Consider the following 17,165-nt stretch of genomic DNA (forward strand, 5'->3'; position numbering starts at 1 on the left):
AATTGATTTTTAAAATATATTGATTTCATATCCTGTGAGCTTGCTGAACTTATTCTTTTTAAGAGTCTCTTTTTCCTTCAGACTCTTTCTACTTTTCCTGTACATGCCTTTTATTTATTTTTCTTGCCTTTTGCATTAACTAGAGTCTCCAGTACCAGGTTGAATAAAAGTGGCGAGAGCGGATATCTTTGCCTTGTTCCGTCTTAGGGGAAAAGTATTTATTCTGTTGTCCTTGAGTGTAACTGTGGCTGTAGGTGTTTTATAGATGCCCTTCCTCAGATTGAGGAAGTTCCTTTTTAGTCCGTGATTGCTGAAAAAACTTTTTGAAGTCAGAGATGAATGTTGGGTTTTATTAAATCCTTTCCTGCATCTAGTGAGATGGTCATATGGGTTGTCCTTTTTTAGTTTTTTAATACAGTGAATTATGATAGTCCCTCCCGCCCCAAGTTCCACTTTCCACTGTTTCAGTTACCCCTGGCCAACACAGTCCAGCACAGTAGATGTAGCATCACAAGGTCAGTAGAACCTCATGCTAGGTCACAGTGCCTACATCATTTACCTCACTTCATCACATCACATAGGCATTTTATCATCTCATGTCATCACAGGAAGAATGAGGACAGTACAATAAGATGTTAGAGAGAGAGCACACTTACATAACTTTTATTACATGTATTGTTATAATCATTCTATTTTATTCTTAGTTGTTGTTAATATCTTCTGTATTCTTGTTTTTTAAAGATTTTATTTGAGAGAGAGAGAGACAGATAGAGAGACAGAGAGACAGAGATAGCAAGAGAGAGCACAAGCAGTGGGGAGAGAGAGAAGCAGGCTCCCCACCAAGCAGGGAGCCCAACTCGGAGCTCGATCCCAGCACCCTCAGATCATGACCTGAGCTGAAGGCAGATGCTTAACTGAGCCACCCAGGTGCCCCTCTTACTAGGTTCTTTATCATATGTATGTCCATATAGGGAAAAACATAGTTTATTTGGGTTCAGTATTATCCATTGTTTCAGGCATCCACTGGGTCTCTTGGAATGTATACCCCATGGATAAGGGGGTGACTACTGTACATTGATTGATTTTTTAATTGAACATTAAACCAAAGTTGCATCCCTAGGATAAAGGGATGTATTATCTTTTTTTACATATTGCAAAATTCAGTTTGTTAGTTTTGTTTAGAATTTTTGCATTAATGTTCATGAGGGATATTGATTATGTAGTTCTGTTTAGTTTTCTAATACCTTTGGTTTTGATATCAGGGTAATGCTGGCCTCTTAGAATAAGTATTCTATTTTCTGGAACAATTTGTGTAGAATTGTCTGTTATTTCTTCCTTAAAAATTTGGTAGAATTCATTGGTGAAGCCATCTGGGCTCTATGGGAAAGTTGTAAATTACAAAATGAAACTATTAGGATAAAAGGCTGTCTAATTTCTTAAATAGATTTGAGGAAATTTCTTTTTTTTTTTAATTTATTTTTTATTGGTGTTCAATTTACTAACATACAGAATAACCCCCAGTGCCCGTCACCCATTCACTCCCACCCCCCGCCCTCCTCCCCTTCTACCACCCCTAGTTCGTTTCCCAGAGTTAGCAGTCTTTACGTTCTGTCTCCCTTTCTGATATTTCCCACACATTTCTTCCCCCTTCCCTTATATTCCCTTTCACTATTATTTATATTCCCCAAATGAATGAGAATGTATAATGTTTGTCCTTCTCCGACTGGCTTACTTCACTCAGCATAATACCCTCCAGTTCCATCCACATTGAAGCAAATGGTGGGTATTTGTCATTTCTAATAGCTGAGTAATATTCCATTGTATACATAAACCACATCTTCTTTATCCATTCATCTTTCGATGGACACCGAGGCTCCTTCCACAGTTTGGCTATCGTGGCCATTGCTGCTATAAACATCGGGGTGCAGGTGTCCCGGCGTTTCATTGCATTTGTATCTTTGGGGTAAATCCCCAACAATGCAATTGCTGGGTCGTAGGGCAGGTATATTTTTAACTGTTTGAGGAACCTCCACACAGTTTTCCAGAGTGGCTGCACCATTTCACATTCCCACCAACAGTGTATGAGGGTTCCCTTTTCTCCACATCCTCTCCAACATTTGTTGTTTCCTGCCTTGTTAATTTTCCCCATTCTCACTGGTGTGAGGTGGTATCTCATTGTGGTTTTGATTTGTATTTCCCTGATGGCAAGTGATGCAGAGCATTTTCTCAGGTGCATGTTGGCCATGTCTATGTCTTCCTCTGTGAGATTTCTGTTCATGTCTTTTGCTCATTTCATGATTGGATTGTTTGTTTCTTTGGTGTTGAGTTTAATAAGTTCTTTATAGATCATGGAAACTAGCCCTTTATCTGATATGTCCTTTGCAAATATCTTCTCCCATTCTGTAGGTTGTCTTTGAGTTTTGTTGACTGTATCCTTTGCTGTGCAAAAGCTTCTTATCTTGATGAAGTCCCAATAGTTCATTTTTGCTTTTGTTTCTTTTGCCTTCGTGGATGTATCTTGCAAGAAGTTACTATGGCCGAGTTCAAAAAGGGTGTTGCCTGTGTTCTTCTCTAGGATTTTGATGGAATCTTGTCTCACATTTAGATCTTCCACATGCAGAAGAATGAAACTAGACCACTCTCTTTCACCATACACAAAGATAAACTCAAAATGGATGAAAGATCTAAATGTGAGACAAGATTCCATCAAAATCCTAGAAATTTCTTTATTAGATATAGGGCCATGATCTTTTTCTTCTTGAGTAAGCTCAGTGGCTTTGGATTTATAAGGAATTTGTAGGAAACAGATCAATTTCATCTGTTGTTTAGTTTATTGATCTAGAGTTATTCAAAATATTCTCCTATTATTCTTTTTAATAACTATAGGATGTCCACACTCACTCCCTGTTATTGAAAATTTGTGTCTTCTCTCTTTTTGTCCTCAGTTAACAAAAAGAGTTACCATTTTTCTTGATCTCAAAAGCCAGCTTTTGATCTCACTGATTTTCTCTATATTTTTCTGTTTTCTATTTCTTAATTTCTCATCTGGCTTTTATTATTTCCTTTTTCCCCACTACTTTGGGTTTAGTTTGCTCTTTCTTTTCTAGTTTCATAAGGTATAGCTGAGATAATGATTTCAGACCTGTTCATAGACAGTGGAGTGGATAAATATGGTATATAAGGACTGGCATATAGGGTACAGGTAATGTTCTCTTCTTTGGCCTGTGTGTTGTTTAAATGACTGTTCTTATTAAAGTCTACATATGTATTTTGTGTCTTATGTATGTGACTGAGCTCACTGTTTTTAAAAATGAGGTTATAAAATATTTTATGTGCACCATTTTACTAATTTCAAAATCTCTAGGGGATGGAGACTTTTTAAGGAAAAAATAAAGTAAGTAACATTAACTTGAGAAGGATAGGATTGGTTAATTTTCAGGAAGGAAATGGATGCATTGATTAAAAACAAAAGACAAAAAAAAAAAAAAAACTACAAATTTTGCCTGGACTCCATAGACAAGTGTTTCCAGACTTTCAAGGAGCAGGTAATCATTCTGCTATGTAAACAATTTAAGAGCATAGACAGTGACCAAAGGTTTTCCCAGTTTGTTTTGTATACCTGGCAAAGTTTAAAAAAAAATTCTAATAAATATAGGGGAAATACACCTCATAAATATAGATGCTGAATCCAAATTTTAAAATAGCAAATTTCATTTGGTAGAAAAATTAAAATAATAAAACATTGAATAATTAGGGTACATGGCAGGGGAATAAGAATATTGTGCTACTTGAATGTGGTTGTGGGTGGATTTCACTTTTTATCTAGGAGTTAAATGTCTCCATTTTAATTTTGGTTCTGGAAAGGCCTCTGTTTTTCACAACAGACTAATGTGCCTCTGAATCTCTTAGAGCTTATACCCCTCATGGTGCTCTCATCTGCTCAGGCCTGCTGCAACTAGCTCTTGCTGTTACCAACCCCCGGATGTCATAGGGCTTCTGGTTTGGGGAAGCTGGATCTGCCATAGGTAGTGGTCAAGATTCACTAGCCTGTTCTATAGTATGTCTTAGTTCTCATTTGCTTAAATGGGTAGAGCTCTGTGAGGTGAGATGATGTTGCCAGGTAAAGGCAGTTTTAGAATAAGGATTTCAGGATGCTCCCCATTAAAGTTAAGGCTATAGCAATATGGGGACATATTGCTGTGAAATGCTCTTCCTAAGGGGAGACCTATATAAAACCACCCATATTATGAAATTTTGTGAAAGCTTCATGCAATGAGCCATTTATTACCTGCTTTCACCCTGGGCCATGACTGGAGGTCCATGACCTTACTATCTCTTTGAGAACCTACACCTTTCCACCAGGCTACTTAGGTCTTCTGTTAAGCTCTTCCCCATTTACTAAACCTTCGCTAGCAATTTCAAATTATTAAACCAGGGAAGTATTAATCAGGGAAGGCTGAGAATCTGCTTCCCCACCAGAAGTAAGACTAACTTATCTCATACTTCAATTTGTTTCTACCAAATATGTGTGCCCCTCTCTCTAACCTTGAGGATGAAGTCTTTCAAGGGTACATAAAACTAGTTTATGGCTTGGGGTGCCTGGGTGGCTCAGTCAGTTAAGCCTTGGACTCTTAATTTTGGCTCAGGTCATGATCTCTGGGTCCTGAGATCAAGCCCTGCATCAGGCTCTGTGCTTAGCATGGATTTTGCTTGAGATTCTCTCTTTCCCTCTCTCTCTGCTCCTCCTCCTGCTCCTGCTCTCTCTGTCTCTCAATAGATAGGTACGTAGGTAGGTAGGTAGGTAGGTAGGTAGGTAGGTAGATAGATAGACAGACAGACAGACAGATAGTAGATAGATAGATAGATAGATAGATAGATAGATAAACATCTTAAGAAGAAAAAAACTAGGGACACCTGGGTGGCTCAGCAGTTGAGCATCTGCCCCACATTCAGGGCATGATCCCGGATCTGGGGATCGAGTCTCACATTGGGCTCCCTGTGAGGTTTTGAGAGAAAACTTGCTTAATTGCTCAATTCCATAGAAACTTGCTCAACTCTGTAGATCACAGTAAAAATTTCATCAAAAGATTCCTACTGATTATTTTTTGCCCCCATCAGAAGTCTTATGGTAAAAACAAACAAACAAAAAAAGAAGTCTTATGGTAGTATTTTCAATATCTCAGAAGTTTTTAAGAAAATTATTAGGATCTGGTTCACAGTATACAAATTCAACTAGAGAATAGCTTATTTCTAATGAATAATGAATTAACTCTGCAGAAATAAGATTTCAAAAATATTACTGTTTTCAAAATTAAAATTCTTTGTTTTGGATACAATAAAGTTAAATAATATATGTTTCAATTTTGTAGCTGGAAGGATCCTTAGGGGCAGTGGTGTGATGGAAGTTCATAATGGAGCTGATTGTGAACACCTGTTTCAGCTCCACATTTAGTGATAACACACTGAGTTGTTGAATGCTATTGAAATTGTCATGGTAGGAATGTGTATACCATGGAAATCAGCAAATGCTACAAATTAGGGCTCTCCATCCCTGGAGATGGCTTTCACCAGTTCCCCACTGTGTAAGGGTCACCTAAAGTAAACCAACAACCTCATTTGTTTTTAATAGATAGAAGACGATTAAGGATTTGCTTAAGAAGTCAACCAATTAGATGAACTTAGGACTAGAACCCAATACTTTCACATCCCTTGTTCGATTTTTTTTCTGATACGCAATAAGATGTCATCTTGACCCTTGAATCCAAAATTGAAGTTTATCAGTGACATTACAAAGTTGTAGTAAACTTACTCTACCTCCATAGGCTTCAGTTTCCTTATCTAGAACATAAGGGTTTTGATTTGATTTCTAAAATTTTTTGGCTCTGACATTTCCACAATTAAAATTAAGTCTAACAGAAAAATATAAGACATATTACTACTGTGCTTTATGGTTGATTTCAGAGACTGAAAGTGGGTCATTATTTCACCACATGGTACAGTTTTTGGTGGTTAGAGTGACCAGATCTTTATCCCCAGAGAAGATAACTATTCTTAGTTTCCTCTGCTGTTATTCACTAATAAGGAATAACATCTCTTTTAAACATTGAAGCCAGATTTAATTTAATTTAATTTAATTTTTAAAGGTTTTATTTATTTATTCATGAGAGACACAGACAGAGAAAGAGGCAAAGACATAGGCAGAGAGAGAAGCGGGCTCCCTGCAGGGAGCCCGATATGGGACTCAATCCCAGGACTTCAGGTTCACTCCCTGGGCTGAAGGCAGGCGCTCAACTGTTGAGCCATCCAGGCGTCCCTGAAGCCAGATTTTTAACTGTTAACAGATCCTGGTTAAGTGAATGGTTAAGTGTTACTATTCACTTTAGGTGGATGAGACCTGCTATAGATCTTTCCTGTATCTTAGTACATAAGGGGTGAGCACTTTTCCAAAAAAGTGCTGCTGCTTCTTCCTCTCTCTCTTTTTTTTTTTTTTTTTTTTTTTAGATTTTATTTATTCATGAGAGACACACAGAGAGAGGCAGAGATACAGGCAGAGGGAGTAGCAGGCTCCCTATGGCAAGCCTGATGCAGGACTCAATCCCAGAACCCCCCACAACCTGAGCCTAAGGCAGACACTCAACCACTGAGCCACCCATGAATCCCATGCTGCTTCTTCTTTTTTTAATAGGCTTCACACCCAGCATGGAGTCCATTGTGGGGCTTTAACTCACAACCCTGAGATTAAGACCTGAGCTGAGATCAAGAGTCAGATGCTTAACTGACAGCCCCTCAGGTGCCCCCAAAACAGTGTTTCTAATTTTTATTTTTCATTTTAAATGGGGGCTGGAGCAGTAATATTTTTGTAGTAGTTAAAAACCTGCACTGTCTGGATTAGAGTCCAAGGGCCATGCTTAATTATATATATGACCTTGGGCAAGATGTTCAACTGCTCTGTTCTTTCATTTCTTCATCTAAAAAATGAAAGTAATAATAGTACATATTTCCATTCTTATCACAAGAAAAAAACTTGTAACTAATTATGGTGGCAGATATTAACTAGTGTTTTGGATCATACTGTTGTTCACCTGAAACTAATGTTATTTCTTTTTGTGTGTGTTTGTTTTGAGGATAATCCATTTCTTAAGATTTTAGATTTTTTTTTAGTTAAAATTTTAATTCAATTCCAGTTAAAATACAGTATTATATTAGTTTTGGGCATACAATATAGTGATTCAACGATTCCATACAACACTCAGTGCTCATTACCAGTGTACTCCTAATCTCCATCACCTATTTCACCCATTCCTCCACCCACCTCCCCTCTCGTAACCATCAGTTTGTTCTCTATATAATGTTATTTTAATTATACCTCATAAAAAATAATAGCACATATTTCATACTGAAGATCAAATGAGTTAATATTACATATGCTTAGAACACAATCCAGCATGTAATTAATGCCATGTAAATGTGGGCTATTTTTATTGTTATTGTTATGCAGTCCCAGTTGATTTGGTCAGTTGTGAAACATTTGTTGGGACAGACTGTATGGTACTTCACTGCTCCTTGTCTCATTTCAACCCAGATCTCAAACGCTGTTGATATAAGATGATATGATTTTAGGTCTGTATTCATAGAGGATCATTTCTGCACAAATCTTCGAACTGAAGTGATAACAAGTTAATTGAATAGAGTTGTATTTAGAAGAGTTGTACTTAGTAACTCCTCAATAGAAGTGAGTGAATAAATGAGTTGATCTAGTCTGATTTTTTTCTGCTTAATAATTATCTTTTCCCTTTTTTCAGAGAGAATGTTATGAGTGGATCACTACATGTTCTCACCTCCTTTCTGGGATCAAAGGCAGAAAAAAAAAGTTACTGACAAAGGAAGAAAAAGAACACCTACTTGGAGAAGAGGTATTTGCCCTGTATAGGCACTGATCATTATTCAGGTTCTTCCTGTATTTTTTTCCCCTGTATTTCAATGGATAAGGTTCAGTGACTTTTTCCAGTCAAATGATCTGCTCATTTATTTATCAGAATTTTGCCCCTGGCCAAGAGCACTGGCAGCTCTTTCTTCTTAGAGATCATCCACCTAAAGCATCTCTTCTCACTTTCTTAGAGGACAATTTTGTTTTATCCTTCTTAAAGGAAAGTGTAGCTTTCAGAGGGGAACTGCCTGCCACTTCCTTAGGCCTGTCCTCATACTCGTCTGCTTCTGCTCATACTTCCTCCCCTCTGGCTCAGTCTTCCCACTGAAAGACATTTCTTTTTTTGAGCACGTAATCCCAGTCCTTTCTCTTTTGTATCTTTGACAGCGTCCTCTCTAGTGGTTCCATTGTGTCAATATATAAACAGTCTATAAGCATGGTCATTGCTTTCATTCTAAAAAGTATGTCCCTTGAGCATGTCTTTTTTCTCTCCTACTTCATTCTCCCCTTCCTATCACAATCATTTCTCTTAAAACTCTGAAGCTATTGCAAAGGACTGTAATTGACTCCTTATTGTCAAATTGAAGGAGCCCCAATGCCATATTTAACTTGACTTCTCAGTATCATTTGACTCTGTTGGCTAGTCATTCACTCCTTTTGTAATCTCTCCTCATAAAACAAGAGTTCCCTGTTTTTTCTCCTAATTTTTAATTTCTTTTCACTCTTTTCCTCTTTGGCCTGCCTCTTAAGTATTGATATTCTGTCCTTGACTTGCTTTCACTTTCATTCTACACCCTACATGTGACTATGCTAATCTTGTGGCATTAACTACCACCTGTTTACCTAGGATCCCAAATTAACGAATATCCTATACTTAATGGCAGTCACAAATGTTTATTTTTACTTCAGTCTGTTTAAAGGAGTTCATTTCCAGTAAAGACTGAAGAAGCTTGCATTGCTATCAGGGCTATGAAGTGTACAGGTGTGATATCTGGCAAATAGGTCAGTGCTCTTGGGTCTTGCCAGGGAAGGTTCTACCTACACACTGTGGAACTTTTATTTTACAATTAAACATGGAAGAAATACCACCTTTTTAAATTATTTTTTCCACCTTTCTAAATCATACATCTTTTACAAATGTTTTTATTTTTATTTTTTTTGCTGCCCAGGTCTTGGCTAGAATTATCTTAATCACTGAATGATTTCATCAATATCATAAATCTTAAATTACATGGGGCTTCTGGGTAGCTCAGTAGGTTAGGCATCTGACTCTTGATTTTGGCTCAGGTCATGACCTCAGGGTTGTGAGATCAAGCCCTATGTTGGGCTCCATGCTGGGCCTAGAGCCTCCTTAAGATTCTGTTTCTCCATCCCCCTCTGTCCCTCCCTCTCCCCATGAGCTCTCTCTCAAAAAAAAATCTTAAATTACAGTATGGTTTCAGAAAATTAAGTACCACAGATATGATTTTGGCTACACAACAGATCTACAGATTTAATTGAAAAAATTAAATTTGAGAACTATACAGCATCATAGAGACTTAAGAACAGAAAGGATTTTAAAGATGATTGAATTCAGCCAAACATCTGATGCATGAATCTTTGTATAACACCAACACTGGATCATTATGCCTATGTTTGAGTATCTGAAGTGGCAGAGACCTACTTTCAGAACTAGCCCATTTGTTTTGGTGAACACTGACTATTAGAACCATATTCTTTCTATTGAACTGGATGAAATATATTTCCTTGTAACTTTATCTACTCAACTGGTCCTTGTTCAGTCTTTTGGGTTGATATGAGCAAGGCTGATTTGACTTCCACATTATAGTATTCTCAACTTTCCATGTTATAGTGTTTTCCAGCATTTAAAAATAGCCATATTCAACTTAAGTCTATTTCCAGGATTTCTATTATATTCTTTTAGTCTATCTGTCCATAGGTCATAACCACAATATTTTAATTTTGAAGCACCATGATGCATTTTCATATTTGGGAGGGCCAGCCCTCTTCACTGATCTGCTTTAGGGGCTTGCATATTTATTCTTCTGTGACTCTGTAATCTACCTCTGGGAAAATATGAGTTTTAAAAACTGGGGTAATACTAAATTTATATACTAACTTAGAGCAGAGAGACTTATGCTGTTGGGGTGTTCTATCCAAAAATATAGGATGTCTACTTTTAATGCCTTTCAAAAATGTTTTATGGTTTACTCATTTTGCACATGTCTTGTAAGGTTTATTCCTGATTATTTTTTTCTATTTTATTTTATTATAAATTTTTTAAAAAGATTTATCGATTTATTTATTCATGAGAGACAGAGAGAGGCAGAGACACAGGCAGAGGGAGAAGCAGGCTCCATGCAGGGAGCCCCACGTGGGACTCGATCCTGAGTCTCCAGGATCCTGCACTGGGCTGGAGGTGGCGCTAAACTGCTAAGCCCCCCAGGCTGCCTGCCCTATTTAAAAAAAAAATTTAAATTTATGTAAGTAATCTTGACACCCCAAATGGGGCTCAAACTCATGACCCTGAGACCAAGCCAGGCACCACTATTTTTTGCTATTTTAATTGAGATCTTCTTTACCATTGTATCTTCTAAGTGGTAACTGTGTAAACATTATTGATTTCCCTATTTTAGTTTTATATTCTGTGACTTTACTAAATTATCATATTGTTTTTAGTAGCTTTTCAATAGATTCCTTTGGGTTCTCCAGATATTTAATCAAATCATCTACAGATACAGTTAATTTTACCTCTTTCTTTCAATTATTATGCCTCTAATTGTTTTTTTCTTGTTTAATGGCAATACATAATTCTTCCAATTCAGTGTTAAATAGTAGTGGTAATAGCAAGCATCTTCTTATTTATGACTTTAGCAGGAATACCTGTAGTGTTTGGAGTTGATTTTTTAATTTGATTTCTTTATTATTCCTTCAGACATCTCAGATCTTCTACCTGAGGTCACTTTCCTTCTGCCTCCATCTTTAACTTTTTCTTTAGTGAGAATTTACTGGAGGCAAACTTAATTTTTGTTTGCCTGAAACTATCTTTATTTCACCTTCATTCTGAACATTTTTGTGGGGTATACGATTCTAGAATGATACTATTTCCTCCCAGCCCATTGATGATACTATTTCTACTGTTTTCTGGATTTTATTATTTCCATATTGACAGTTGAGAATTCAGTTGTCAGTCCCTTTGAAGTTAATTCCTCTCTTCTCTTTGGCTACTCTTAAGATCTTTATGTCTTTGGCATTTTGTAGTTTCACTCTGATCCATGTGGCTGTGGAGTTCCTTTTCTCTTTAAATTTTTCTGGGGATTTCTTGGTTTCCTAAATCTTTGGTTTGTTATCTTTCATTAGATATGGAAAATTCTATAATCTCTTCAGATATCTTCTCTACTATATTTGCTCTCTCTTTTCTTTCTCGAACTCTAAATGGATATGTATTGGAATCTATCCCCATGTATTTTAACCTTATTTCATATTTTCTCTTTGCTTCTGCATTGCATCCTGAATAATTTCTTCTGGCTTATTTTCCTGTTCAGTAATCTTCTATTAAACCTTCCTGTTCAGTTTTAAAATTTATTTCAATTTCTTAAAAAGATTTTCTTTATTTATTCATGAGAGACACAGAGAGAGAAAGAAGCAGAGACATAGGCAGAGGGAGAAGCAGGCTCAATGCAGGAAGCCTGATGTGGGACTCAATCCCAGGACTCCAGGATCACACTCTGAGCCAAAGGCAGATACTCAACTGCTGAGCCACCCAGGCATCCTAGTTTTTAAATTTAGTTGTTAAAGTTCTGTTTGGTCTTTTCAAGTCTGATCATTCTTGTGATTCTCTCTTTATTCATCTTTTCAATCTCTTATTTCTTTAGTTATATAACTTTGTAAATATAACTTTGTAAATATAACTTTGTAGCCCACTTGATAATTCTAATATATGATATATCTGTATAATAATTTAATTATAAAAGTGGATAGCTACAAGCAAAAGAATGAAACTGGACCACTTGGTAAGAATGTTAATTATAAAAGTCAATAGCCACCTGCCAAAAATGAAACTGGACCACTTTCTTACACCATACACAAAAATAAATTCAAAATGGATTAAAGACCTAAATGTGAAACCTGAAACCATAAAACTCCTAGCAGAGTTCTTTAACATCAGCCATAGCAACATTTGCATAGATATGTATCCTAAAGCAAGGGAAACAAAGGCAAAAATAAACTATTTGGACTACATCAAAATAGAAAGCTTCTGTGCAGCAAAGGGAACAATTAACAGAACTAAAAAGGAACTACTGAATGGGAGAGGATATTTGAAAAAGACATATCTGATAAAGGGTTAGTGTCCAAAATATATAAAGAACTACAACTCAATGGCAAAAAAACAAATAATCCATTAAAAAATCAGAAGACATGAACAGACATTTCTCCAAAGAAGACATGCAGATGTCCAACAGACATGAAAAGATGCTCAACATTACTCATCATCAGGGAAATACAAATCAAAACTACAATGAGAGATCACTTCACACCTCTCGAATGGCTAAAATAAAAAATACAAGGAACAAGAAGTGTTGGCAAAGATGTAGAGAAAAAGGAACCCTTGTGCATGGTAGGAATGCAAACTGGTGTAGCTGCTGTGGAAAACATATGGAGGTTCCTCAAAAATGAAAACAATACTTCTGAAACTAATAATACATTATATATTAATTAATTGAATTTAAATAAAAAAATAAGAGATATGGAAAAAATTAAAAACAAGACTACTATGCGATCCAGTAATCCCACTACTAGATATTTAATGAAAGAATATGAAAACACAAACTTGGAAAGATATATGTACCCCTTTATTTATTGTAGCACTATTTATAATAGCCAAACTATGGGAGTAGCCCAAGTGTCCATCAATAGATGAATGGATAAAGATGATATTGTACACACACACACACACACACACACACCAATATTACTCAGCTATAAAAAAGAATGAAATCTTGCCATCTGCAACAACATGGATGATCTAGAGAATGATGCTAAGTGAAATAAGCCAGTCAGAAAGACAAATACCATATGATTTCACTCATATGTGGAATTTAAGAAACAAATGAACAAAGAAAAAGAAACTAGAAAAACAGACTGTTAATTAACTATAGAGAACAAACTATTGGTTGCTGGAGTGGAGGTGGGTGAATGGGTGAAATAGGTGAAGGGGATTGTGAATACACTTATCACAATGAGCACTGAGTAATGTATAGGGCTGTTGAATCACTATATGGTAAATATAACACTGTATGTGAGGGGCACCTGGGTGGCTCAGTGGTTAAGCGTCTGCCTTTGGCTCAGGTCGTGATCCCAGAGTCCTGGATTGAGTCCCTTATCAGGTTCCTGGCAGGGAGCCTGCTCCTCCCTCTGCCTATGGCTCTGCCTCTCCCTCTGTGTCTCTCATGAATAAATACATAAAATCTTAAAAAAAAAAAACAACCCTATATGTTAATGGTACTGGAATTAAATAGATAAATAAATAAAAAGAATGCTAATTATATCATTATTTATAATAGCAAAATACAGATCTTCCTTGGCTTATGTTGCAGTTATATCCCAATAAAAACATTGTAAGTTGAAAATATTGGAAGTCAAAAATGTATTTAACACACCTAACCTACCCAACATCATCGCTTACCCTAGCCCACCTTCAACGTGCTCTGAACACTTATATTAGCCTACAGTTGGACGAAATCATGTAACAAAGCCCATTTTACAATAAAATGTTAACTATCTCATGTAATTCATTTTTTTGTTTGTTTTAAATATTTATTTATTGGGGGATGGGGCAGAGGAAGAGAATCTTCCAAACAGATTCACTACTGAGTTTGAAGCCTGATCCCATGACCCCTGAGATCATGACATGAGCTGAAACCAAGAGTCCACACTCAACCAACTGAGCCACCCAGGCACTCCTGAATATCTCATGTAATTCATTGTATATTGTATTGAAAGTGAAAAACAGAATGGTTGTAAGTGTATCAGTTGGTTATTCTTGTGATCACATATGGCTGACTAGAAGGTGTGGGTCACTGCCACTGCCCAGAATCATGAAAGAGGGTTGAATCACACATTGTTAGCCTGGGAAAAGATTAAAATTCAAAATTCAAAGTAGGGTTTCTACTTAATGTTTACCATTTTTTGTACCAATGTAAAGTTGAAAAATTTTAAGTTAAACCATCATAAATTAGGGACCATCTGGACTGGACAATATAAATGTTCATCAGTAGGGGATTGGTTTGATAAAAGCAGATTATAGAATGTAAAAAAGATGATTATCTCATTTAATTAAAATGTTTATGTATATATAAAGCAGTCTAGAAGAATAAGGTCAGCAAACTGATAGAAGTTGTTACCTTTGAGAGTTGAGATTCTTAATTTGAATTGCTTAAATATTTTATAGCACTATCAGGAAAAAATTTTCATTTGGTAAAAATATCCCAATATATTGTTAATATTTTTCCATACCATGTACATATTTTTACAGCATAATTTAGAATTGCTATAAGATATCTTGTATGGTTTATATCCTAATTTATTTATGTATATGTATTTTCCTTTTGAGGGCATTGAAGTTATTTTTAGCTTCTGTTTTTTTGTTTTTTGTTTTTTTAAGATTTAATTTATTTATTTGAGAGTGAGTGAGAGAGCACAAGCAGGAGGGAAAGGCAGAGGGAGAAGGAGGAGCAGGCTCCTTGCTGAGCAGGGAGCCTGACTTGGGGCTTGATTTCCAGGACTCCAGGGGCATCATATCCTCCAGGAAACCTTCCTGACCAACCCTCTCTTTTATCCACATCTACTACCATAGATTAGGTGCTCCTACCATGTGACTATATGTATCCATAGTATTTTCCTGTCCACTAAATTGTAAACTTCTTAAGGACAGGGGCCATTTTTTTTTTTTTTTTTTTACAGGGGCCATTCTTATTCATCTTTTTGTCTTTATCCCCAGCACAGTGTCCAGTTGTAAGATTAGTTCTCATTAAATACCTTTGAATTGGGATCCCTGGGTGGCTCAACAGTTTAGCGCCTGCCTTTGGCCCAGGGCATGGTCCTGGGATCCCGGGATCAGATCCTGCCTCAGCCTCCCTGCATGGAGCCTGCTTCTGCCTCTGTCTGTGTCTCTGCCTCTCTCTCTCTCTGTTTTTCAAGAGTAAATAAATAAAATCTTAAAAAAATAAAAAAATAAATACCTTTGAATGAATAATCAGTATTACTACTAAATTATTCCTATGCACTACGCTGTTATTGTACTATTTTTTTTTTATCTCACAGGATTTTGTTAAAGAATTAATTGAACGTGAAATAGATGGGCCTTTTAGAAAGGAGGAAGAAGAAAGCACAAATGATTTTGAGATGGAAACAGAAAAAGAAGAGGTAAGATGATTTAGTATTATGTTTTCCTTTCCTTCTATATTTTTGTATTTTTATTTTTATTTGTTTTAAGATTTTATTTATTCATGAGAGACAGAGAGGCAGAGACACAAGCAGAGGGGGAAACAGGCTCCGTGTGCAAAGCCCGATGCAGAACTCGATGCCAGGGCCCTGGGATCATGCCCTGAGCCAAAGGCAGATGGTCAACCACTGAGCCACCCAGGTGCCCCTCCCTTTATATTTTTAAAGAATATGTATATAGGTATTGAGGCACCTGGGTGGCTCAGTCAGTTAAGTGTCTGACTTTTGATTTTGGCTTAGGTCATGATCTCAGGGTTGTGAGATTGAGCCCCATGTTGGGCTCCGTGCTGAGCATAGAGCCTTCTTAAGATTCTCTCTCTCTCTCTCTCTCTCCCTTTCCCTCTGCACCTCCCTCTACTCATGTTCTCTTTCTAAATGAATAAAATACATAAATAAAATCTTAAAAGAATATGTATATAGGTACTATTGAAAATAGGAATAGGTCATCTGGAATAAACATTTCAACTCCCTCCCCTTTTTCATATAGATTTAACCATACCTGAGACATCCTTATCTCTTCATTTTGCAGGGTCGGGTTGTCCTTCTTTTCGAAATCCAGTCACTTTCCATCAGCCTCATTCACACTGTACTCGTATTACATACACAGTCCACCTCTCACTCTGATGTTGTTTCTTTGTCCTTACATTACCAGATTTTTCAAATAGTAGTTTAAAGTCTATGTGTCCACTTCTTTTTTTTTTCAAGTGGACTCCAACATGGGGCTTGCACTCACAACTCTGAGATCAAGATCTGAGCTAAGGGGTGCCTGGGTGGCTCAGTCAGTTAAACATCTGCCTTCTATGTGGAACGAGATCCCTGGGGTTCTGGGATGGAGCTCCTCGTTGGGTTTCCTGCTCATCAGGGAGCCTGCTTCTCCCTGTCCCTCTGTCCCTACCCCTGCCCATGTTCTCTTTCTCTCTCTCACTCTCTCAAATACATAAATAAATAAATAAAATCTTAAAAAAAAAAAGATCTGAGCTGAGATCCAGAATCATATACTTAACTGATTGAACCACCCAGATGCCCAGGTACCCCTGTGTTTTCTTCTTCAGTTCCCATTCTGGGCTGCCTTTCCCCCTCCTTCCAGGCCCATCTCCACACCTCCCTTCTCCTTACCCTGTCTCTATGCCTGCTAGAGCATTCATAGTGATAACAACCCTTCCTAGGGCACTTGTAGTAATAATGAAAATAGAATGATAACTACCAATAATTGAGTGTCTACCGTGAGCTACATGTTTGCACGTGTTATCTCCTATCTACACAACTTTAAGGTAAAAATGATAACCCAATTTTACAGTTAAGTAAATTGAAGCTCAGAAAGGTTGACTGACTTATCCTAAGTCACAAAGCTGTAAGTGGCAGAACCAGCATTCAAAACAGATTAGTCTGGCATGAGAACCTTGCTACTCCCTGGATTGACTACTACTGTCTTCAGCTCTCAAAACTCAAGATCACCTCTTGATCCTGATGTTTCTTCTCTGTGAATAGTTTAAATGTTGGCATGATCCCAGGCTGTGACCTAGGTCCTAGAGTCACTGTACATGCTAGATGGCAGAAGAAAAATCTTATACAATACCTAAGCCTCTTTTGACCAGCATTTTCTGTTTTATTTCTGGTATAGTACGTGGCATAGTGAAGGCGCAGAATAAATGGAAAACAGTGTTATCCAGCCACTAAAGTCTGTTGCATCTTTTAAATGTGTTATACATTCCCTCTTTCCCTCCTTTTCTGGCCT

General features: G+C 36.9%; 1 protein-coding gene across 7 annotated transcripts in view; it reads left to right on the plus strand.

The window, feature by feature from the left end:
* Positions 1–17,165, plus strand: part of AXDND1 (axonemal dynein light chain domain containing 1) — a 113,329-nt gene that overhangs the window by 70,334 nt on the left and 25,830 nt on the right. For all 7 annotated transcript variants that reach the window (XM_072830830.1, XM_072830827.1, XM_072830833.1 and 4 more), the window contains 2 exons: positions 7,803–7,913; positions 15,251–15,352. In XM_072830830.1, the coding sequence (XP_072686931.1) occupies positions 7,803–7,913; positions 15,251–15,352 (213 nt within the window). The remainder of the gene's footprint in view (positions 1–7,802; positions 7,914–15,250; positions 15,353–17,165) is intronic.

Source organism: Canis lupus, chromosome 6, assembly GCF_048164855.1.
Source record: "Canis lupus baileyi chromosome 6, mCanLup2.hap1, whole genome shotgun sequence".
Lineage (NCBI taxonomy): Eukaryota > Metazoa > Chordata > Mammalia > Carnivora > Canidae > Canis > Canis lupus.